The sequence below is a fragment of the Microtus pennsylvanicus genome, chromosome 7 (genome assembly GCF_037038515.1).
Source record: "Microtus pennsylvanicus isolate mMicPen1 chromosome 7, mMicPen1.hap1, whole genome shotgun sequence".
Lineage (NCBI taxonomy): Eukaryota > Metazoa > Chordata > Mammalia > Rodentia > Cricetidae > Microtus > Microtus pennsylvanicus.
Window position 1 is genome coordinate 30,707,328 of NC_134585.1, and position 24,939 is coordinate 30,732,266.

Below are 24,939 nucleotides of genomic sequence, written 5' to 3' on the forward strand. Positions count from 1 at the left end.
GCAGGTCATTGAAAGAGGGAACATGAGCCTGTGAACCTCTGCAATCTCTTAATTCTCAACCTCATGTCAATTCAGCCAGTGGGGGGACAACAGTTTTCACAGCCCATCCCCCAATCTAACTGTACATTTGAGGAACGGTGGAGGAGGGTTCTTTATGGGAAATTGTCAGTTCTAGGATGTTTCTCAAAACCACAGACCCTCACCCCATTCCTAAAGGCAATCCACTTGACGTGAGCCATCTCTCCTGCCTTTTCCCCTGACCATGAAATCTCCACCAGATCCCAAAGGTTCCCCTGAGAAATTAGGATCCTCTGGCAGGAGCAGAGGAAGAGCACACACATTCTGCAGGCCCCCGAGTGGGTGGCTTCTGCAACCAGGACTAACACTGTCCCTTTGTCTTTTCCTTTCAAACCCTTCCCCCTTGCAGCTCATCCAGGTATTGCTAGAAGACAAGGCCACGGAAAGCACCGTTAAACTCAGTCTCCCTGTGGGACAAGAAGCCCTCATAACCCTAAGCAATGGACAGAGATTCGTGATTCACATATCGGACGTACCCCAAAGCTCGGAAAATACTTACAGCAGGAAAACCAATGCGAATATACAAGGCAGTTTGTTGGAATAGGGCATGAGGAGACAGGCTTGAATCTTAAAATATGTGTTAAATCCTACAGCTTTTGTATTGACCTGAGAGATTTTATGTATATAATAGAGGAAGCACTTTATGTTTGTACGTGTTTTGAGATATTGGTTTTGATCAAACTATAAACTAATTTGCAGAATGATTCTTTTTGCTTCTTGCTTTTCCTTTGGATCTTGTTGGACAGTTCTCTGTGGAGACAGAAGATTTATGTAAGAAATGTTTCCAGAGAAAGACACAGTGTGAGGACCACAGACTGGTGTTTCTCTTCCTCTTTTGTAGAACTTGTAGAAAACTCCATCAGGCAAGAGGAAGCTCAATGAGTCCTCCTGATACTCCCAGGCTCAACGCCTGGTTCATTACCCCAGTTTTCAAAACATGAGGTAGAATTGTAAATTCAGAGTGTCCACAGCAGGCGCCCATGCTCCTTTTGTGAAGTGGAATCTCAGAGCTGTTGAAATTTTGTGTGTCGTAGCCATACGGATATATTTTCTGCTACTGATTATGATGTTTAAAATGAATTTTAGAATTCATGGTTAACATGATTTCTGGTATAAATGAAATTACTTGAGAAATTTTATTGGTCTCTTAGTACATGTGAGATGAATTAAATTGCATTTAGTTCCACATATGAAGTAAATTAGATTTACCTACAAAAATGAATTTAATTTTCCTATATGCATAGAAACGTTAAGAAACAGGAACTGGGTCACGCTAGAAAATTTCTCCCTTGGGGCTGGAGAGGTGGCTCAGCAGGTGAGAGTGCTTGCAGCTCTTTCAGAGGACCCACGTTCTAGTCCCAGCACCCATGTCCTACTGCTTGCAACCACCTGTAGCTCACGTTCTGGGGATCCAACAGCCCAACGGCCTCTTCTGGCTTCGAGGTTCACTCGTGTGCATATGTATATACACAAAAATTAAAATTTTAAATGAAAATCGTTTAAAAGTATTCACCATAGTAGCTTTAGAGGCACTCCTGTTTTCGACCCCCTTGTAGCTGCATCATCTCCGTCCTGGAGGTTCTTGGGGGCTAATTCAGACACCGAGGCTTGCCTTGCCATCCAGAGACTCTGCCTGTCTCTTCTTGGCTGCGTCACTGGCAGAGAGCGACAGTAGTGGCTAGTGAGATGGCTCGGCAGATAGAGGCACTAGCTGTCAAACCTGATGACTGAGTCCAGTCCCTGACTCCCACAGCTCCTCTTCTGATGGCCCCCCACATGCACAATTAATTAATTAATCAAACGTAAAAAAAAATAAAACAAAATTTTCAAATAATAATAAATGGAGAACTTGTGAAAGACCCTCGACGAGGACCTTTTTTTGGGAGGAGATCTCCCCAACGCCAAGGAACAGGCCGAGATCGCACGGATGCAAATCGCAAGAGGTTTATTGAGTAGACACAGGTACCTGCGGGCAGCAAGATCTCTCGGAAGACTTGCACGCCTGCCAACTGGAGGGCGGGCTTTTTATAGGGAAGAGCAAAAAGCAAGTTTACAGAAGCAAAAGCGTGGTTATCAGAATGAGGCAGGGGAGGGGGGCATGAATGGTTTCCTCTCTCAGCATGGATGCCTGGCAACAGTCATCCCGTTCCTATCTTTATAGATATCCTGTTTTGCAGTCAACCTGCTTTGTTGATGTCCTATCTTATTGACATCCTGCCCTGCAGTCTTCCTATCTCATAGACACCCTGCTCTCTCAGGCACATGGGATGTTCTTATGAGAGCAGGCTGGCTGCTGATCCGGAGAATTTTTTTAAAGCAAACAGGACGTTCCCCCGGGAGCATGCTAGCTGCGGGTTTTGAGGAGGGGGTCTGTAGGGTCTTTCATTTGAGACACTGGGGATGTGGCTAGTGGTACGGCACTTGTGTAGCATGGGCAAGAACTTGGGCTCCGTCTCCGGGGGAGGAAATCAGTTGATCAATTACTAGGATGGATTGCCCACAGGATGAGGACTGGACTGGGGGTTCCTGGAGAGTGGGACTAACAGGCACCCAAAGGATTCCAAGAGACAATAAGCTGGGCTTGGAAAGCCACTAGAGCCACAGAACAACCCCACCCCAGAGGAGTGCCATACTCTAACTCCCAGTGCCCCTTCCCCTTGAGCCAGGCAGGAGGTTGGGGGTGACAAGCAATTGCATTAATCTCCCTCTGCTGGCCTCAGGCCTGCAGTCATTCTCAGCGGGATACAGGTATAAATGTGGAATATGGGAGCCTCCTTTTTTTTTTATCATAAATAGGAACAAGAAACATCTCTACCCCATTCCTCAAATTTGGAATTTTACCCAAAGGTCGGAAATAATTCGCAGAGGAGTCTCAAAACTTGTTATCTGCTGTTTCTGTGAATCGCTTTGCTGCAGCACCATGAACATCCGAGTTCCGACACAGTGCCGTTCACTTAGAATTCCTCATAGTCCCCGGCTTACTTGGGTGCTTTGGGTCGAAAGCGCACTTGGATCTCAGCTGTGGTCCCTCAAGGCTTGCTGGGGGCTGACTGGGCTAGGATAGCCTTGACTGGGATGGCTTGATTATCCCCTAGGGAGCTTCTAGCAAGCTAGCCTGTGCTTATTCTAACAGAGGGAGCTCTGAGGCGAGCAGAGAAGAAAACACACAAGTGTAGTGCCTTAGTTTTATACCTGTGCCATTGGCCCAAGTGAGAGTTATATTGCTGAGCCCAGAGCCGGAGAGAAAGTGGCAATAACAGATGTGGGCATGGGGGTTGTCCAACCTCTGGAACTGCCACACCTTGTAGACTTCAGCTCATTTCAACTATTGTCTAGACATTTTCCCCAATTGTCCTGTTAGGACAGCCTGAACTGTGACTCCGGATATAGACAAGAGAGAAGACCTGGAGTTTCTGCAGACTCCGTGTCACCGCTATGGGGTCCTGACTCATGATGAAGCAAAACTACAAACCCCCCAGGAATGCATGCTAGCGGCAGTACTTTCTGGAACAATCATTGGAAGTAGGGATAATGATGAGACCCTGCACAGAGAGGAATCTCCCCAAGGCATACCACTGTTTGCCAATGCGGAGCTTACAGAAAGAGAAGCATATCACATCTCTCACTGGGGTAATAATAGCTACACCCACAGACGTCTTGGAACATAAATTTTCCCTCACGATGATAAGTTAGAAGCCCACTAACATTCTGGCAGCAGACAGATTTCCCAGGAAGGGATATTTGATTTAAAATGTATAGCAATGTGTTCCAAAATTAAGTATTTGTCATAGATTTATTCTTTTCCCAGGTACCATGAATAAATAAGACCCTGGTACAATGAAGCTTATGTGCCAGGTAGGGGAAGGTAGACACTGAATCAATAAACAAAGCAGGATAACTTACCCAGTCCAAGAGTTAAAATACCACAGAGGGTGCCAGTGACCGACTGGAGGCTGCCTGGAGAAATTGGAGCAGAGCCGTCTCCCGGGATGTAATTCTGAAACAGATGTGAAGAAGGTAAAGAAAAGAAAAGTCGGATTCTAGAAGGGGAGGGAGAGTGAAATGGTGCATAGCCCTGCTTTATAGTCTGGGGCCACCCTTGGAGTCAGTAGCCATGAATTTAAAACACCTGGATTTCAACTCAGTATTGTTTTCTAAGGGAGAACTAACCCAATGGTTGAGCCATTGTCCTGTACACGAAAGAGCCTGCATTCAATCCCCAGTAAATAAAAACTCTAGGCCTAAGACACCTAGCTTACTTGGCACACTGTGATAGATAATATTATTCTGCATGTACATGTATCAATACGCACACACACACACCACATTTTTTTTCTTTAAAGTTTTAAATTGAGATGACAGAAAAATCCAGAGATTAAGTAGAGTGAAATTATCGGGCACTAGTAAAAACGGATCACAAACCACACAACGAAACCCACTTTAAGAGTTTATTAAGACAGAGAAAGACCCGTGAACAGGCCTAAGGAAGCTGGTGCTGGGAGAGAGCGTGGAATGCGTGTGTCCAGCATGTTAAAGGCTGCTTAGCGCATGTGCACAGAGGCTTAGTAGCTGTAGCTGGGGTAATGCGTAGATCACGTGACCATGCTTCTATGGTTGGCTATGTAAATTGCCTGAGCGCTTGACGGCTTCTGTCTGACCCTGGAACCCTTAAGTGCCAGCGTTTCGGGGTGGGGGGACCATAACAGGGCAATTAATTAAAGCAGCTGAAGGAAGACAGGGCATCTGATTCCTCCAATTCAGGCAAACCTGGGTTTCAGATTTGATCATTCAGGATAAACAGGACAATTGTCCAAATGTTAGAACCAACCGGGGTGTGAAGTCTAAAAGCCGACACACTGTATACTCTGTTGAAACATCCTGCATGCCTTAGGACAAAAGAATCGGATGTAAGCCACCTCTCCCTCTGCTCCAGAAGAGACATGGAAAGCCACTGCGCAGATGACAGGAAGGGTTTGGCTGTCCTGGAAGTCTTGACATTTGCACCACAGCAGGTTTTTTTTTTTTTATGGTTTTGTTTTGCTGTTTTTGTTTACACCAGGGCAGTCTTTATGCAAAATTTTGAAACATAACATATATTCAATAAAATTCTCCTACTGAACACGTGCGATCAATGAATTTTAGAACATTTAAATAGTTCACTGCCACCACGATCTAATTTTAGAACATTTTCGTTTCCCTGAAAAGAAACTCAAATGCACTGGTAATTGTTCCTGCTTTTCTTCCAGCCTCTGACAGCCACGCACTGACAAATACATCCCACTGTATGGATCTAGTGCACTGTAGGTATTACACTGCAGTCATAAGTAGTTTCCAGTCCGGGCTGTGAGGTGTAATGCTCCTGTAAAGAATCATGTGGCAGCTTTGTCTTCAATGTATGCTCAGCCATGACGTGGCTCAATGTAGTGAGCCAGACAGGATTGCCATTACAAGATGGCGCCGACATCCTGTCTTGTTGGAAATAAACAACTCCATATTTGGCTATGCCTTTGAGAGTGGCGTGTCCCCCGCTTCCCGCATGCTTGGTGGATAAGGGTCCTTGAGCCTATCCTGACGCGGTCTGGTGTCAGCTGTTGGTGGCAGCCAATCACAGGGCGACCCGTGTGCCATTTCCAGATATAAGCAGCTGCCTTAGGGCTCTCGGGCCCTTTTTCGCTTTATTCTCTCTCTCTCTCTCTCTCTCTCTCTCTCTCTCTCTCTCTCTCTCTCTCTCTCTCTCGTTTCCTGCCCCCTCGCTTCCTACCCTTCCTTTCCTGCCCCCCCCCTCGTTTCCCCCCTTCGCTTCATGCTCTCTCTCAATCAAGGGCACTCCAGTAAAGCGTGATCTGAGTAGAATCCTGGTGTGGTGGTTGTTCTTTCTCGCCGGTCGAGAAGTTAGCCGCAGCTCAAACGGTAACATCTGTGTCTAACCTTTAGGGGAACTACCGATCTGATTTCCTAGTGGCCGCACTATTTTATACAACCATCAGCAATAGAAGAAGAATCCAATTGATCTGCATGCTCCTCACATGCATGCCCTGCCTGCTTGATTGCAGCCATCCTAGGGAAGAAAGGCGAACCACATCACCATTCAAAGTGCATTTCTCTAAGGACTAATGCTGAGTACCTTCTCATGTACTTGGTGGCCATTTGCTTATTTCCTTGGGAAGAAGTCTGTTATTGAATTACAAATGATCTTTGCATATTATGGGTGTAAGTCTGTTATCAGATATGTAATATCCATCTGTCTGTTTTCAGATATGTAATATGCAACTATTTAGTATACCTATGAAATGCAGTTTCTATGTAATCAAAAATTGCAAAAGAAACGATATCATCAAATAATCCTGTATCAACAAAAAGATAGAAAAAAATCAGAATATTTAGAGCTGAAAGTATAGTAACTAAATAAAAAAAAAATTTACCAGAGAAGTTCAACATCAGACTTTATCAAGAAGGTGAAATAATAGGCATACTTGAAGACAAACCAAGATGAACAAAAGACAAATAAATGACAAGAAAAAAAGAGATGGTGACTCTTTTGACACCATAAGAGGCAACAGTTAGTGCACTGTAGGGACCCCAGAAAGAAAAAAATAAAAGGCGATGTGTGCAAAGCTTACTTAAATGATAGCTGTAGACTCCCCAAATCTGGGGAAGGAAGTGAACATCCCACTTTAAGATGCCCATTGGACTCTGACCACATGAACCTAAAGAAGCTCACTCCAGGACACATTATAGTTGAACTGTCAAAAGACAAAGAATTTTGGCAGCAGCAAAATCAATTGAGTTAAATACAAAATGATTGCTTTTGGTAGAATTGCCATTTTTACTATGTTGATCCTCCCAATCCAAGAGCAAGGGAGGTCCTTCCATTTTCTGGTGTCTTTTTCAATTTCTTTCTTCAAAGACTTACAGTTCTTGTCAAATAGATCTTCACTTCCTTGGTCAGAGTTACCCCAAGATATTTTATGCTATTTGTGGCTATCGTGAAAGGTGATGCTTCTCTGATTTCCCTCTCTGCTTCCTTATCCTTAGTGTATAGGAAGGCAACTGATTTTTTGGAGTTGATCTTGTATCCTGCCACATTACTAAAGGTGTTTATCAGCTGTAGGAGTTCTTTGGTAGAATTTTTGGGGTCACTTACGTATATTATCATATCATCTGCAAATAACAAAAGCTTAACTTCTTCCTTTCCAATACGAATCCCCTTGATCTCCTTATGTTGTCTTATTGTTATTGCTAGAACTTCAAGCACTATATTGAAGAGGTATGGAGAGAGTGGACATCCTTGTCGTGTTCCTGATTTTAGTGGGATGGCTTTGAGTTTTTCTCCGTTTAATTTAATGTTAGCTGTTGGCTTGCTAAAAAAAAAAAAAAAAAAAAAAGATTGTTAAAGACAACATAGTATTAATGTGCATTATAAATAGTACTAGAAACATTACTACTTACCCGTATATATGTAAATTAGATATCCTCTCCTGTACATAGAATACCATGAGCATTTTTCTTGAGTCCAGAAATGTTCCATTAAATGACCTGTTTTGGGTTCACTGTAATGTCTTCATCTATATTTAGAAAACATTATGAAGAATTTTTTGTACATTTGTTATACAACTTGTAAAAGTGAAAATATAAAAGCTAAAGGCCCCCCAAAAAATACAAAATGATTCATCACGTACGGGGGAGAACTATCCACATAGAACTATTGGAAGATTCTCAGGCAGCATCCCAGGCCAGAAGGAAGAGGGGTTATATTCAGGATAATAAGGGATAAAACTGCAGAAGGATACCACTTCTGGAAAATTGCCCTTCAAAAATAAAGGAGGAAGCAAATAACCCAAGTTTACACTGTAGCAAATTACCAATAAATTAAGTCCACAATTAGCAAAAAGAAGGAAATTAAAAGATTGGAGTAGAAATAAACACAAAGAGAAGGGAAAAAAATTAGTTTGTATGCCAGGCAGTGGTGGTGCATGCCTTTAACTCCAGTACTAAGAAGGCAGAGGCAGACGGATCTCTGTGAGTTTGAGGCCAGCCTGGGCCAGCCTGGTCTACAGAATAAGATCCAGGACAGCCAAGGCTACACAGAAAAACCTGTCTCAAAAAAACCAAAACCCAAACAAAAAGTTTGGTTTTGACAGAGGTGCTCACATACGTCAACCAATCTTCAGCAAATTCACCAAAACTTCACAATGGGGAAAAGATAGTCTTGTCTACAAATGTGTTCTTTTAAAAACTGTACCTTGATCTTAACCACAAACAAAATGAACTCAAAATGGACCAAAGAATTAGACATGAAATCCAGGTGAAACTCGCAGAGGAGAAGACAGGGGGAAGGCGTCTCAGGTTGATGGCAACAAGGATGTTTTGGAAATGGCACCGAACCTGCAGGCAATCAGAGCCAACCAGGCAAGTGGGGCTGCATCAAATTAAAAAGCCCCAAATGCAGTGAATGGCAGATGCATCGGCAGAATAAAAAGCAAACTACAAAATGAGAAGATAGCTATGAATGACAGACGTATCTGACAAGGTGCGTACTGGCTCATTCTGACTGTCAACTTGACACAAGTTAAAGCTGCCTGGGAAGAAGGAATCTCAAAGAAAGAATTGCTTCAGACAAATTGGCCTGTGGCCATGTCTGTGAGAGACCATCTGGATTTATGATTGATGTGGGAGGGCCCAGCCCATAGTGGCTGCGGCCATAGCTAGGTGCTCCTGGGTTATACAAACCAGCTAACTGGGTGTGAGTTGGGGAGTCAGCAAGCAGCGACCCTCCGTGGTTTCTGCTTCAGTTACTGCCTTGAGTTCCATCAATATCAGTCCATAACCTACACGCTGAAATAAACCCTTTCCTCCCCTGTGCTAGACAATATTGCTAATTTGCCACCAACTGGAGACACCTGGGGAAAAGGAACCTCAACTGAAGGCTTGCCACCATCAAATTGGCTTGTGGGCACATCCATGGGGCATTTTCTTGATTGCTAATTGATAAGCTAAGGTCCGCCCACAGTGGGCGGTGCCACCCCCAGCCAGGTGGTTCTGAATGGTGTAAGAGAGATATCCGAACATGAGCCTGGCAGCAGTTCAGTAAACTGCTTTCTCCATGAGCTCTGCTTTAGTTTCTGCCTCTCCGCTCCTGCCTTAGCTTCCCTTGGTGATAGATCGTGACCTGAGAGTTTTAAGATGAAATCAACCCTTTCTTCCCTAAGCTGCTTTCGGTCAATGTTTAATCACAGCAACAGAACCCAAACCAACACACCCCTCAAGTTGTTTTTGGTCAAAGTGCTTAATCACATCAACAGAAAACAAACCAGGGCACAGTCTTAACATCTACAATACATAAGGGACCCCTTCGATTCAACAACGGAAAGAAAACCTGGTTTTTAAATGAGCAAAGAACCAACATAGACAGCCAAAGTGCACACGACCTCTCCTCCTTCACTTGGGGTATGTCGGGTAACTTAGTTATAGTGAAGGAAAAACAGCTAATGTAACTGGTCATCAAGCTAAAGCAAACAGATTAACAAGTAACCACTGTTAGGTTTCCATCACCCAGCGCTTTGACAAAATGTCTAGCCACCCCAAATGCTAGCACTTTCGAGTTCTACGGCTGCGCGTGCGCCATCAAGCGCTCAGGCAATTTACATAGCCACCCGGGGCCCTTTCAAGCCCTACATAACATACGTGCAGCATGGTCGTGTGATCTACAGCTACATAAGCCCCTGTGCGCATGCTCTAGGCAGCCTTAAAAGCTGTACACGTCGCTCCACTCTCTTTTTGTCCCTCTTCTGAAGAGGTAACTATTGCCTCCCTCTCTTCCCCCCCCTCTCCCCCCCAGCACCAACTCCCTCAGGCCTGTGTATGTGCTTTTCTCTCTCTTAAAAATCTCTTAAAGTGAGTTTCATTCTTTGTTTCGTGGGCCATTCTTGCTCGCGCCCGATAATTTCAACCACCATTGCTCATCTACTAGATTTGGGTGGAACAAATAGTTTTTTAAATCTGACAATAATCTGAATGGTTAAGGATGGAGAAAACAGGTAATCCCCTTCTCTGACAGGATAATGGCTGTCTATGCCCGTTTGACGTCGTATAACAAAGTTATTCACACAGACCTAAAACATTTAAGCACATCCACACCCATATCTTTGCCAACTGGGATAAGACTCTGATTGGTCTACAGGAAAAGTGTGTGAATCTAGATGAATACACCGTCTCTAGCTTTCCATGACTAATCAAACCGGTCCGGACCCCACAGGAATGCAAGAAATCTGAGGGAAATTATCTCCTCAAATTTGAGTGAGAAGCCTGGTAGATCCCTGAAGGCCAAAGACAAAACTGCTGTCATATACACAACATTTGCCGTGTCCCGGCTGCTGATTGCCTTAACATCTGCTTTGAGTTTGGGTCTACTTTGGGCAATAAAATACAGGAATCAAAAAGCACGATGGGGATTATGGGAAAGATAACGGAGATAAAGACAACAGGACAAGCGGGACTCCTACAAGGTTCTACACTTGAATTTACTCATAAGTTAGGCACTCGCTGGTTAGGCAAAGAAGATGCATGCCTCCCCCGCAGCTGGCCAGCTTAGTCATGCGGAAAGAGAAGGTAGGCTGATCCTGCAGTGAAAAGCTGACTAGGGGCTGAGACCACCATGTGCAGTCGTCTCATGGGACTGATATATTAGTTCTGTATCCTTTTCTGAGATTGGAACAGACATCCTTTTCCCTCTGAGCAAACAGAGCAAGACTCGGGACTCCCAGTAAACCCTCCCTGAACACTTAGAGACAGTCTGCTTGACATCCAAAACCCGGCGAGGGAGATGTAACTGTCCCCATTTTGCAGATAAGACACAAAGACAGAGAGTGTCAGGTGACATGCCACTCTCCCACCATCAGGACCTGAGAAGCAAAATCTGGATTGTTCTTAGTCTGGAAGGTGCATCTGAGTAGGAGGGGCTGTTGTTTTCTTTAATCTGTTTGATCTTGAGAAGGTCTCAAGCCGTTGAGGCTGGTCTCAAACTTGCCTTCTAGTTAAGTATGACCTTGAACTCCTGATTCTCCCGCCTACACCTCCCAAGGGCTGGGATTACAGGCGTGTGCCACCACAGCTGACTGCAGAGGTTGGTATTTCAATGACTTACCTTCCTGCCTCTCAAAACTGTGGGACACATCTTCCCAGGAACGGGGCATGAGAGGGAGTGCAAGTGGGAAGTTGGGGAGAGAGCAGCAGGCAACCGGAGGAGCAGTGAGAAGGAACCAGATGTCTCAGGGAGATGCCGAAGACAACATCAGTGTTCAGAAGCAGAGAGAAGGATGCAGAAAGAGAAAAGAACAGCAGCCAGGGAGAGAAACCAAGACTGGATCCATGTAGAAGGGAGAGGCCAGCTGTGCCCACACTGGCAGGGTGCCCCAGGATCCAGGCATCCAGGAGGAGCAGCAGGATGGGGCAGAGGAGGTATGGCAGCTAGGTGCAACTGAGGACATGATGTAGTAAAAACGGCAAATGCTATTTCAAGTTATTTTCTTTTGGGACTAGTTAGAGAAGGACTCTTGCATTTTAGGGATACAAGCTATAGAGCATGTCCCCTAGTGAGACCGAGTCTAGATGTCATAAGAAGAGGTAAGAAATGGTTAATTTTAAGTTGTTCTTTCTTACTGGAATAAGATGTTTTAAAATGTACTATTAGTCTGTGTTGCTAATGGCATGGCACCACGGACTGGGAGAGTTAAGGATGATGTAGGTGTATTGTGCCTTATGGTTCTGGGGGCTCAAGGTGCAGCGACTGAACCTGGTGATGTCCTCCTTGCTGGCACGGTCCTGGGGTGGCACAGAGAAGTTAGACAGCTTGGAGGACGCCTCACAGCTGTCGAGCGGAGGAGTGTATTGAGCTGGAGTTGTGAACGCCCACCCTTTGGCTGCGGAACCCGTGCCAGTCTGCGGAAAACCAAGCCAGCCGGCCCTGGCACGCCTGGACTCTGAGTCCGGTAGCGGCGATGTGCGCAGCTGACGGGAGTCTGGTCTTGCAGCAGACGTCTCTTCTCCCCAGGGTGTAGAGCAATAAAGGCAGACCTGACAATCCTACAGCAAGAAGGGGCTCCGGAGCACGCTCCGCCGCAGGGGGGCGCCCCTGGCCGGCCGCTGCTAGGCTACCGGTCCCCGCCACAGGGCCCTTCGCCTGCGAGAAGATGTCGCTGTCCAGAGGGGAGCGCCCTGCGGGTCCAGGGACCCGCCTGTCCTGGCTGCTATGCTGCAGCGCCCTGCTGTCCCCGGCCGCCGGCTACGTGATCGTGAGCTCCGTGTCCTGGGCTGTCACCAACGAGGTAGACGAGGAGCTGGACAGCGCGTCCACCGAGGAGGCACTGCCCGCGCTGCTGGAGGACTCGGGCAGCATCTGGCAGCAGAGCTTCCCGGCCTCGGCACACAAGGAGGACACGCACCTGCGGCCTCGGGGCTCCGCCCGCGCCAGGCCAGCACCGACCCCGCGTGGAATGTTCTCCTACCGGCGGGAGAGCGGCTCATCCGCAGCATCCCCTGGCCCGAGGGAGAGTGCCGGCACCGCCCGCTCCCTGGTCCACGCCAGTTCCTGGGGCTGTCTGGCCACCATGTCCACCCAAGAAAAGGTAAGCCAGAGGTCGAGACGCGGGGGTGGTGCATGTCTCGTCGTGGTCGGGCAATTCTGGGGCAAGCACCCGGGCATAGGCGACTCGGGTTTCACAGGTGCATAGCCTTGTGAATAACGGAACCTGACTAGTGCAGGAGTCGGTTCATCTGGCCAAGTGCACGTGAGTGGTGAGGAAAGCGACCCTGGGAAACAGTCTGGTGGTTAGTGACTTAATCCCTGTCTTAAAATGGCCAAAGAGGTGGTCAAATAATCAGCGCCACACGGAGACCTGGAAAGCAGACAGGATCGCCTTTGGAATCACTGATGAGGCGTATTCAGCCCCTGCGGGCTCTGAGCACTGTCCCGCAGGCAGACTCCCGCACCACCTCCCACACCAGGCAGGCGTGAAGGAAAGGCACCATCCACGCACTGATAGAAATTTACACTTTAAAAAAAATGGAACTTGAATTTTTAAGAAAAAAAAAAACGGCTTAGGCAGAGCGTAGCTGCTGGAGGGAGCTGTTTGAACCGCAATTTCTCTCTTTCAGTTCACAAAGGTTTATTCACCCGTTAGCCTGCTTCCTCCCAGAGCAGCTTGGAGATGTCCTGAAGCCGCATATTCCGTAAGAATAGCCTCCAGAAAGCTTTTAGTCCTAAGAGACAGAGATGTGATCCGAGTTCCTGATTAATCTGTGCACGGAAGGATACATGTCACACCGTGTGGGGGTCGAGTTCTTGCCTCAACTCTGGGTCTCACTAGCCCTGGCTTGGCCAAGGCACCCTGTTTTCCCATCTACAAAATTAAGTAATTCCAGAGAAACCTTGTCTCGAAAAAACAAATTAAGCAATTCTGTAGGCAGAGCTTGAAAATTCTTTTCATTTTCTTAAAAAATAACTAATACCAACTTTATCCTAATAATGACAATGATCTTGTCCGCTTTCTATGTCAGAATCCCAGCCAGTTCTGTATTCCCAGTGTGTGATCAGTTTTTACACTTCTAACACATACCTTAATAAAATATGGGGCTTAAATATGAAGCTAATCATGGTAAAACAGAAACAAAAATAAAAAATCTAGTGCCTAAAGTTTGGGAAGTGTCTCAGCAGTAGAACGCTTGAGGATCTTAGTTTTCCAACCTTCAGAAACCATGTTTTTTTGTTGTTATTGTTGTTGTTTGTTTGGGGCTTTTTTTTTGTTTTGCTTTGCTTTGTTTTGCTTTTTGTTTTCGTTTTGGGCCAAGCATGGTGTCATGATTTGAAATCGCAGTGCTAAGCAGGTTGAGACAGGTGGATCTTTTAGGACTCGCTGGCAAGCTAGTCTATCCTATTTGGAGAGTTCCAGGCCACCGAGAGACCCTATCTAAAAACAAATCATAACAGTAAGAGATCCTAAGGAATGACACCAGAGAGTCAGGAAGTTGTCCCCTGACCTCCTATACACACTATGCACAAGCACCACATGCATGGGCACACTAGAATGCATGAATACACACACACACACACACACACACACACACACAAAAGAAATCTGGTGCCCGTCTGGCTTGGTGGCCCACCCCTGTAGTTCCAGCATCAGCAAGCCTAAGGCAAGAGAATTGTGAGTTCAAAGCCAGCTCTGGCTACATATCCAGATCCTGCCTCACAAAAACACAAACAGCCAAAGAAGAAAAAGCATCTAGTGTCCTTGTAGTGAAGATATTTTGATCTCCGACAGCTCTTTTGTTAGCGTCGATAGGCCTTCCCCTTGCAATATTGATTTTCAATCCAAAACTTGGTAAATTCAGAAAACATTTGCATGAACTGCTAAGCGGTTCATGATAGGCTGAAAATAGAATGTATGGATGATGTAATAGTGCCATTTGGAGAACTTGTTAATTTTTCATGTTTCTAAATTATTTAAGCCCTTCCTTTCACAATCGTGCACACTCTGTCTAGTGCTTGGAAAACAATGGCAGCCTCACTAGGAGGGGGCTCTTTGTAAGGGACAAAGTAGGTGCAGGAGAGTTTGGGGAACACTAAGACTTAAATGCTGTCATTTCTGTTTAAAGTCACATGGGACATGACAGGAGACCCTCCCCCATCTACTAGGTGAACACAGGCAGTGATCAGTATATCATGCTTCTGTGACTTCCATTTAGGCTAAAAGAATATTCAACGTATCAACTTCCCATAACTTGTTCAGTTATATACCAAAAGGTTCTTGACCTCAACATACAACTAATAAACAAAGAAATGTTGCTCTAACTGAAGCAGTATAAATATGCTTGGCATCCAAATACCAAGCAGTTTATAAAACAAACTAAATTCTATCCCCAACGTTTAAAAAGGATGGAGGAGATGATGCAGGCAGAAGGTGTTGAGGAGGAGCCTGTGGGAGAAGGCCTAGCGCTGTCTTCTTCTCCATAGGCCTCATTGTCCTTACCCTTCAATAAAATGAATATATTTGCTGTGAGAAGGCAGCTTCCAGAATCCTTTAGCTCCCAGACAGAATGTTCTTACCTGCCTCTCCCCGCAGAGAAATTCTGAAACCATCACTGGGTGAATTGCGTCGATTGGACCCACCTAGTCTTAGTCTACCTGTCAAATCCACTGGTCCAAACAAGGTCCCAGGGCTGTATTTCCTGCCCGGCAACACAAAGTTTTTCCCCAGTTTGTGTTCCCCATAGCTCTACCGCTAAAAAGTCTTTTTGTCGTTATTGTTGCATTTGTTAGATCCAAGGACTGCCCTTTGGGAGCTGCCTGGCCATTAGCGATGGCCCTGTCCACAACAGCACAGGGATTCCCTTCTTCTACATGACAGCCAAGGACCCAGTGGTGGCTGACCTGGTGAAGAACCCCATCGCCTCGTTGATGCTGCCGGAATCTGAAGGAGACTTTTGCAGGTAGAAGGGGAAGGGGAAAGGGAGAGGCAGGGTTTGTTCTTACAGGTTTGTGCAGAGGTGGAAGGTGGGTTGTGCTTTGTCGCAGAAGGAAACTGACCCCTTTACTTGCGGAATTGTACTGCAGACCGAGCAGATTTGGAGCCAGCTTTCTAACATTTATTCATCTATGAAATGGGAGGGTCCTGGACTTGGACTTTCCCTGGGGTCACATGTCCTGTGAGCCTATTATAAATTGAACATGTTGTCAGTTGAAATGTATGTGCTACACAGAACCTACAGAACACCCCTGCTCAACCTACCCCACCTTAACTTTTCTTGGAACGCTGACATTGACCTGCAGGCGGACAAAATCATCTAACGCAAAGACTATTTTATAACAAAATCTTGACGATACACTTTGTTGACTACCATACTCAAAGGAAAAGCAGAGGCTTTTTTTCTGTATCCACAGCCTAGGAAAAGAGCAAAATTCGTAATGTAGAGTTTGCTGAATATATATCACTTCGAAACCAACATAAGAATGAAAATTCATAAGCTGAACCATCGGAAGTTGGTATTCATATCATTTCTATCCTAGAGAGTGTTTATGAGCCTTGGAAATAGACGCAGGGTATTTTCTGTGAGACTTTTTTTTTTTGGAGGCATGATCCTGTGTACCTCATCCTGGCCTTCAACCTACTCTATAGCCAAGGCTGCATACGTCACACTTAGTTAACGCTGTCTTGGGGTTTGAACACGCTCTACCAACTAAGCTACATCCCCAGCCCATCCAGGCGGGTCATCAAAGTTCTAATCCTATAAAGGGAAGAATGGGTCGAAAGGAGGGCCAGTAGTTTGTCTCTCTGGTATGTACGGGCTGGAGCGCATTGCTTTTTCAATTCATTTATAGCCCCTCTCTCCCCAAGGGATATGTGTACTACAAAGCCAGCATCCTTTAATACACTTTCTCGAAAAAAATCTCTAAAAGAAAAGCCTTCTAAAGACATTTAAGCAAAAAATAGAGCATCCATTCAGATATCATCGTCTAAATTCAAAATGCAAAGCCCCAAATCATTTGCTGCCAGGGAGACACTGTACTGAGTTCCTATGGAGGTCTCCTCCCACTCCCAAAAATTAACAATTGTCACGGAGTGGCCTGGAGGGGAGGGTGGAACAACCCCGAGCTTTTACCATTTCATCTGCAAATACAGAGGTGATTTAGAGCCCATTCTGAAGCTCTATTCTCTATGCATAGAAAACAAGCAACCATCCTGTTCGTTCTTGTGGAAACCAATTAGAGCAACAATGGGGTATCAAATGCGGCCCGCGAAAGGCCTTGCCAACCCCACTCCCGTCACCTATCCTCATCAATGAGAGACGCAAACTACAGGACTTCCACTGTTCCCACCAGGTTATGACAGCCAGAGAAATTGTACTCCTTTGTCATGGAATAGTCTCCTTATTCTCAGTCAGCAAGTTCGCTGCCACTAGAGATATGCTCCCAGGAGAATTTCCTGAACACAGTGGTTCCCTAATTCCAGGGTCCCTAAAAGCAGCCATGCTGCAACGTGTTGATCCCAGAACCCAGAGCATACCTGCTCTTGAAGACAAGCCACAGAATTCAGTTCCAGGAGCAAGGCGCAGTTATGCTTGACAGCACAAGATCTGCCTACCAGCAGGCCTCAGGCAGGCGGGTGCAAGGACTGAAGACTGGAGCAATGAGGAGACTGGGGGGAGGGGTGTGTCTCAGAGTGCCTTAATCCAGTCTCTTGCTTTTGCCTGCACACTTTCAGGCTCTCTCTCTCTCTCTCTCTCTCTCTCTCTCTCTCTCTCTCTCTCTCTCTCTGTGTGTGTGTGTGTGTGTGTGTGTGTGTGTGTGTAATTTCTTTGAGCAAGGCCAGACAGAGAAATTACAAACATCTATGTAAGAAATGAGACAGCAGCTAAGCAGAAGTGATGCTTCCAGGGTCAAGAGCACACCTGTATCCTTAACCTATGGATAGGCAAAAAAACCACACCCAACTGGTACCCTGTGTCTGGAATCTTCTTAAGGAACTGTTTCCCAGAGCTGCCAGTCACTAGCAGCTAACTTAAGCTTCTAAAGTATTGAAATATAAATGATATAAATCAAACTGGCCTTAGAAAAGATCAGACGTCCAAGCAAGTATTCTGGAGTGAGCCTGTACCTTCCAGTGAATGACTTGGCCCAGATGTGAGGTTCACAGTTCAGCACTGTGTTTAACCTTACTCCTGAAACCTAGAATGTTAGTAACATTGAATACAAGGGCTGAATAAGTCAAAGCCTGCGTTAAAAGACAGACAGGTGCCAGAACCCCCAAATAAGCAAGCCTGGAGCTTCTGGGGCCATCTGATTAGAGAGAGGCATCTGGTAGAAGCAACTACCAGAACTGCATCGCAGACAAGCACCTTGGTAGAGTTTAGAAAGACCAGCAAGCCGACTCCTGCCTGTCCCCAGGGCCTGGAGATCCCAACGGTGAGACCAGGGTTCATGGTCAAGTGCTTTACAGCAATTCCAAAACCTGGGGCAGGGGCTGAGAAACCTCCAGCTCTCATGATGGTGATGACAGTGAAGGCACTGGTCCAACCTTCTGCTGAAATCTTTCATGAAGAAAATTAACAGAACCCTGCCAGGCCCTGTGTGACCAGGCATTCGTTCCTACTCAGAACAGATCGCTATGCCTGCTGCTTCTCTTTGCCAGCTCTCTTAATATTTTATTTATACCCAGTTTTATCAAATTAAAAGTCTGACCCGAAGGCTCGTTGTGATCAAAGCTCATATAAGTACTTTGGCAGGTAGCTAAGAAACACTTTCCACTCAGTAACCCTCACAGCATGTCACTCAGAATGCTATCTCAGTCCATCAGCTGCCTGTGTATTAAAAGGTCTGATCCAGGGACTGAAGGGATGGCTCAGCAATTAATAGCGCCTACTGCTCTTGCAGAAGACCTGAGTTTGGATCCCAGCACCCATGCTGGGCAGTTCACAGCCGGCTGTTACTCCTGCTTCAGAAGATCCAGCGCCCTCTTCTGGCCTCCATGGGAACCTGTGTACATATGGCATATACTCACCCATACGAACAAAAATAAACCTTTTTGTAGAGGTTGATTCCAAGTGGAAAGGGTGCAGGAAACTGAGGACCCAGGGCTCCAGAATCTCACGGTTCCAGAGTCTCTGGAAATGTAACCATGAGGAAATGCTGCTCGTGTAATTTCTTTGACCAAAGGAGAGAGAAGCTGGTATCTTGGTGAAACGAATGCATACTCCTTCCTAAGAGGCAGATTTTAGAGGACTAGAAAGTCTTGTCCTTATTCAATTGACTGTTTTACTTATATGTAGATGATGTGTGAGTGTGTGTGTGTGTGTGTGTGCGCGCGCGCGCGCACACGCGCGCGCAGGCCAGAAGAGGGTAACAGATCCCTCAGAGCTAGAGTTGCAGGCCTCTGTGGGACATCTGCTTACAACCTGGGTGCTGGCGTCCCAACCCCAGCCTGCTTGACCATGTGCTCATTCTTAATTTCAGAGCTATCTCTCTGTCCCCGTAAGGGGTTTTTACATGAATCTGTAAAATGAACCTGCATTGTGCCACTTCATCCAGTCAGAGGTTTTACCAAAACTTTTGATTGTACTCTATTGCTTAATGTCATAGTAAAGTTTCTAAGAGTATTTGGGTGAAACTGTCCTGGCCCAGGCATATAGATTTGAGTGCCTTCACCCTGTCCTTCAAAGGTAACATTCGGGGCTTGAGAGATGATTCAGTGGTTAAGAGTATAGGATGCTCTTGCAGATCAATTCTTAGTACCCACATAGCAGTTTACAAGTGTGCATAACTCCAGATCTGGGCATTCATGTGACCTCTACTGGCCTCCCCAGGCATTGCATGCATGTGGTACACATACACACACGCAGGCAAACCACTCACACATAAAAATAAATAAACGTTTTTAAAACAACTCAATGCTAGCAAAGTACTAGATTGGTGATTTTGATGCATCTGTGTAGCCAAGAAAAGTTGCTGCTGGCACAGAGTTAAATATGCTGCTTATTCAGACTTCTCTTGGCAGTTGGAGGATGTGGGGGTTGAATCTGAAGGGCTCTTTGGATCTGTGGTTGAATATACCTTGCAGCAGTGAATCCTGAGTAAGAAGAGCCACCTAAGAAGTTCTGTGTTAAACAGTGGGAAAGTCTTCATCCATAGATGTAATCAACTACAGAAAAAAATATATATGTCCATACTAAACATAACTGACATTTTCTAGCTGTGACTGCCCCCTCCCCGAACAGTGCAATATAGCAATTCTTTGGATAGTATTTGCATCAGTTCAATATTATAAGGAACCTAACATGATTTACATTATGTGGAGGGTAGGATGATATGCAAATATTATTACTACTAAAATGCTTGTAGAGGCCAGTGAGATGGCTTAGCAGATAGGGATATCCACGGCTCAGGCTGATGCCCTCAGGTTGATCCGTGGGAGCCACATGGCATGGAGTGTGAACTGAGTCCCCCAAGGTGTCCTCTTTCATCCAGGCATGTGATGTGGCATGCACATACATGCGCACATATTCACATGTGTGTGCACATGTGTGTAAACATGCATGTGCACACGTGCATGCTACAGAAATAAAGTATAACATAATACTTTCGCTTTATAGAGGGCCTTAGGTGCTGTCTTAAAGTTTTTATTTCTGTAAAGAGACACCATGACCACAGCAACTCTTATAAAGGAAAACATTAAATTAGGGCTGGCTTACAGTTTCAGAGGTTTATTTAGTCAATTATCTTCATGGCGGTACACAGGCAGACATGGTGCTTGAGAAAAAGCTGAGAGTTCTACATCTTGATCCACAAGAAGCAGAAGCAAGTGTGTGCCACACTGGGCGTAGCTTGAGCATGGGATGCCTCAAAGTTTACCCCCACAGTGACACTTCCTCCAAGACTACACCTACTCCAACAAAGCCATACCTAATAGTGCCTCTCCCTGTGGGGGCCATTTTCTTTCCAACCATCACAGGTACCTGCAGATTTTGGCACCCAAGGAGCATTCTGAATGTAATTCCCCAGGAACCCCCAGGGATAACTGTGCATATTCTGCAAAGATTATATATTGTAAAGCACAAGCTCCCAAAACTTGAGAGAAGAATTCCTTTCAATCACTTGGGAGGCAGAGACAAAAGAGACCTCTCCATGACAGCTTCATTCCTCCCTCAGCCCGAGGACCAGACCTCTCACAGGGTGAGGGCTTATAGTCTGAAGGCGCTCCAGGGTGAGTCTGAGGCATCTGGAAGGTGGACACATACATGATCTTAAGTGCATTTCCAGTGCTTCCGAGAAAAGTCTATGAATAACTACAATTTGGCCCATATGATGACTTGTGTCTATTATAAATCGAAATTAAAATGACAGTCTGGCAAAAAGAAGAAATAGTGCTGGGCGGTGGTGGTGGTGAACCTTTAATTTTAGCAACTGGGAGGCAGAGGCAGACAGATCTTTATGTGTTTGAAGCCAGCCTGGTCTACAATGTGAGTTCCAGGACAGCCAGAGCTGCTCAGTGCACAACCAGCAAAACCAGTCTCAAAATACAGTAGGAGGAAGAAGAGGAGGAGGAGGTGGAGAAGAAGAAGAAAAGTGTGAGCTCAGGAGTTGAACTCACAAAATCAAGGACTAGACAGTTTTCAGGAGCCAGGGAAGAAAGGAATGCATAATGCTGGACGCTGTGAGGACTTCCAGTCGTAAGACATTCAGGTTTGGGACTCTAATGCTCAGCGTGGCTCAGCACACATAGGCTCCCTAAGCTGATCGTGGCAATCATTACACAATGCATGCATACAGCAAGTCATTGCATTGCGTCCCTTCAATGTGTTTTGTCTGTATTTGATAATCAAACATTTTAGACGGAAAGGATACAGTCTGAGAGGCAGCAAGGGAGAAGGCCTTTCTGTTTGTCGGCATCACGGCCTACGAATTTGTCTTTATTAATAGTCATTAGTTTACTTCAAGTGGTTTATTTAATTAGTCTGTTTACTTTTGGGTGCTGTGGTTTCTTCATTTAATTAGTTAAATGAATTAGGGCTGGAAACCTATTTCCCAGCCCAGGTTAAGATGTCAAATTGAAAAAGACTCCACCTTAAAAGAGATCTCAGCAACCCTCAGCTAGCCCTCCTCCGTCTCGCTTTCCAGGCAACACAGATACTCACATATGCATGGGCATGTGCCCATGCCCTGAGTGAATTTACTCTCAGACACTAGACTTGGCTGTGTGAAGATCTAATCGATTGTGATCAATAGAAGCAGAAATTCTACTGCAGCATCTCACCTTCTGTTGTAAGCATACTTGAACCATGGGTTTAGTACTGCAGCCTCTAGATGAGCAGGCTAGGAAACCCTCTGGACCAGGAAGGACCGTTCCCTTGATTCATATTCCACTCAATGGCAATGGACCAGTTTTTACCTGGGTAGACTGGGCTATCCGTGGAACCCAAAGAGTTATCAAATGCTTTTCCCGAAGTCAAAACAAATTGAAGGGTGATTTTGGACAAATGCTAGGTGCATTAATTTGCTTATCATAAACAAGGATTCAGAAGCATGTCCCCTCTTCCCCAAAAGGCTTCTGATAAAAAGGATGTCGCAGATGCTGCCAGGGCTCAGAGCCCCCAGTCTTTACTGAGCAGAAACATCAGAGTTAGTATGTCTGAGTTTAATAATTCCTTTGTGACATGTAAGAAGAGGTTGTAGAAATGACAAAGACCAATGGCCCCGTGTGCGTGTGTGTGCATGTGTGTGTGTGCATGTGTGTGTGTGTACATGTGTGAACCCTCCCTGTGGTTACAGAGACCACAGGAGGATTCTGGGAGTCTTGAGAGTTTTCCTCTATCACCCTCCACATCTTTTGTTGCTGTTGTTTCTAGAATCCACCTATCAATGCCTGCCAACACTGGGATTGCAGGTATGGGCAAGAATGGCCATGCTGTGTTTTACCTAGATGCCTATTAACTGTTTTTATAAGAATAAAATGTGGAGCCAGGTGGGTAATATACCCCTATAATTCCAGCTCTTGGGCAGCTGAGGCAGAAGGATTCCCACAAGTTGAAGGCCTGCTTGAGCTAAATCATGAGCACCAGAGGAGTCAGGGCTACATAGCAAGACCCTGTCTCAGAAAACAAAAGCAAACAGAAGACTAAATGTACATATTTGCCGTAAGCATCAACTCAGCCTAATACCAAACATAATTCTGGGGCTGACTCCTGGGGACAGCTTCGAAAGGTGCCCTGTTCATTGAGCAGCTCCCAGGATGCTCTTCATCAAAGGACACATTATAAGTACCTGCTGGCAGCAACTTGTTTGGCAATGGCTGTGATGAGTCTCCATGACATGCATGTCATGTGGCATATGTGCCCGGCCCTAATCCGACTCGGGAGCTGAATCCAATTTCTCTGCTCTAGTTCTCGTTCATGCCTCTTGAAAGCAATCGATAAATCCTCTAAGTAAGTGACCCTCTGTGCAGCGTCACCCCCTCTCCTCCTTTGATGTGGGAGTGTCATATATCAATCTGTTGATTTCATTGGCTAAGCAATAAAGAAACTGCTAGGCCCATTGGATAGGCCCACCCTTAGGTGGGTGGAGTAAACAGAACAGAATGCCGGGAGGAAGAGGAAGTGAGGGCAGACTCCACAGCTCTCCTCTCCGGAGCAGACGCCTTCAGAGAGACGCCATGCTACCTGCTCCAGGGAAGACACACGCTATGAAGCTCCAACCCAGGATGGACTTAGGCTAGAATCTTCCCGGTAAGCGCACCTAGGGGCGCTACACAGATGATTAGAAATGGGCCAGAGCAGTGTTTAAAAGAATACAGTGTCCGTGTAATTATTTGGGGCATAAGCTAGCCGAGCCAGGCGGCTGGGGATTTGGGGACGCAGCCCCGCTGCCGCTCATATTACTACAGATGGCGCCCCACGTGATGGACTAAACCCACTTAAAAAACCTGAGAAGGCTTAAAAATAATGGAGAGAGAGTTTAACACAGATTTTTGCTGTTTGTTCGTGGCGTGCCGTAGAGAGATTTCCTGATTCAGCAACAGCAGCAGAAAAAAAGCTGTGTTATCTTAAAGCGCTGCTTCCTGGGGCTGTGCCACCAGTGCAAACTCTGGCTTTATGTTTGTGTTCCCTTGGGATCGGAAGGAGAGTGCTCTGAGACCATGACGATGACTCAGAGCTCCCCGCCTGCTCCTGGGAAGAAGGCAGAATCAGGCTTAGGCAGGCGGAAGAGCATGGCGGATTCCTGCCGCCATACAGAGACGTGTTTTCAGACTGCACAGTGCTCTGCGTGTCAGATTTGGATGTAACTTGGATGAAAAGAATTTCTGTGCTGCGTGCTCAGTCTCAGAATTAAAGTGCTGAGTGCCGCTCCTACCTGGCGGCCCCAGAGCTAGCACAAAATGGTACGCCCTCCATTTTGAAATTTTCCTGACTCAGCTTCAGCTGCAAATCCCTACAGCTCATTAAGAGGTCCTGCCACGAAACACTTAAACGGTGGTGACGAAAACCTGAACGCATGCTTTTCGGTTTTCAGCCGTAGCAGGAAAAAAGCTGCGCCGTTTAAAAATGCCGGCTTTCTGGGCCATCCTGCCAGGGCAAACTCTGACTGTTTGAGGCAGGAGGGCCGGCTACCGAGAGAGGACTTGAGTGTTGTCTGTTGTAGCTTGCTGGCTGGCAGGGACCTTGAAATGCTATAAACGTGGCTACAGCCAGTACCTCCGCCACGAGGCTGGAAAGTTAAGGAATGGACTGGATCTAGCTGGCAAAGCCACGCCTTTAGTCCTACTGATATTGCTTGGTAAATTAAAGACTCATGTGGTCAGAAAAACAGAGAGAGATACAGTAAAGAGAGCATCAAAGACAAAGAAAAATTTTAAATGATTTACTGTGTGTTAAAAATATACGCAAGCTAAAAGTTAAAGTTCTTAAAGTAAAAAAGAAAAGGAAGAGAGTTGTTGTGTGTACACACCTTTAATCCCAACACTTGGGAGGCACAGGGAGATAAACCTCTGTGACTTCAAGGTGTGGTAGCACACGCCTTTAATCCCAATGCCTGGGAGGCAGAGACAGGCGGATCTCTGAGAGTTCAAAGAGCCTGGTCTACAGGGTTATTCCAGGTCAAAGATATATGCTCAAAAAGCAAAAAGTTAACCTAGGAATGTCACAGTTTAAATTCTTAAGCGCCTAGTGATTTAAAGGCGCAAATCAAAAGTGCTCCTGGATAGTAAAAAATTGCAGATTCACAATAGGACAGATTCAGACCACTAAATGAGTCACACTGTTGGATGAATGTACGTAGGCTTGGGAGAGAGAAGAAAAAGAATATAGAGAATAAAGTTA

The 24,939-nt window shown here is 45.8% G+C and overlaps 2 protein-coding genes across 2 annotated transcripts in view; both read left to right on the forward strand.

The window, feature by feature from the left end:
* Rfx8 (regulatory factor X8) overlaps positions 1 to 679 on the forward strand; it is a 53,555-nt gene extending 52,876 nt beyond the window's left edge. The window contains exon 14 of the mRNA XM_075978883.1: positions 428 to 679. Coding sequence (XP_075834998.1) covers positions 428 to 622 — 195 coding nt within the window. The 3' untranslated portion in view covers positions 623 to 679. The remainder of the gene's footprint in view (positions 1 to 427) is intronic.
* An 11,292-nt stretch (positions 680 to 11,971) lies between these two features.
* The window catches only part of Creg2 (cellular repressor of E1A stimulated genes 2), a 34,999-nt gene continuing 22,031 nt past the window's right edge, over positions 11,972 to 24,939 (forward strand). The window contains exons 1-2 of the mRNA XM_075980357.1: positions 11,972 to 12,701; positions 15,395 to 15,564. Of these exons, the coding sequence (XP_075836472.1) occupies positions 12,267 to 12,701; positions 15,395 to 15,564 (605 nt within the window). The 5' untranslated portion in view covers positions 11,972 to 12,266. The remainder of the gene's footprint in view (positions 12,702 to 15,394; positions 15,565 to 24,939) is intronic.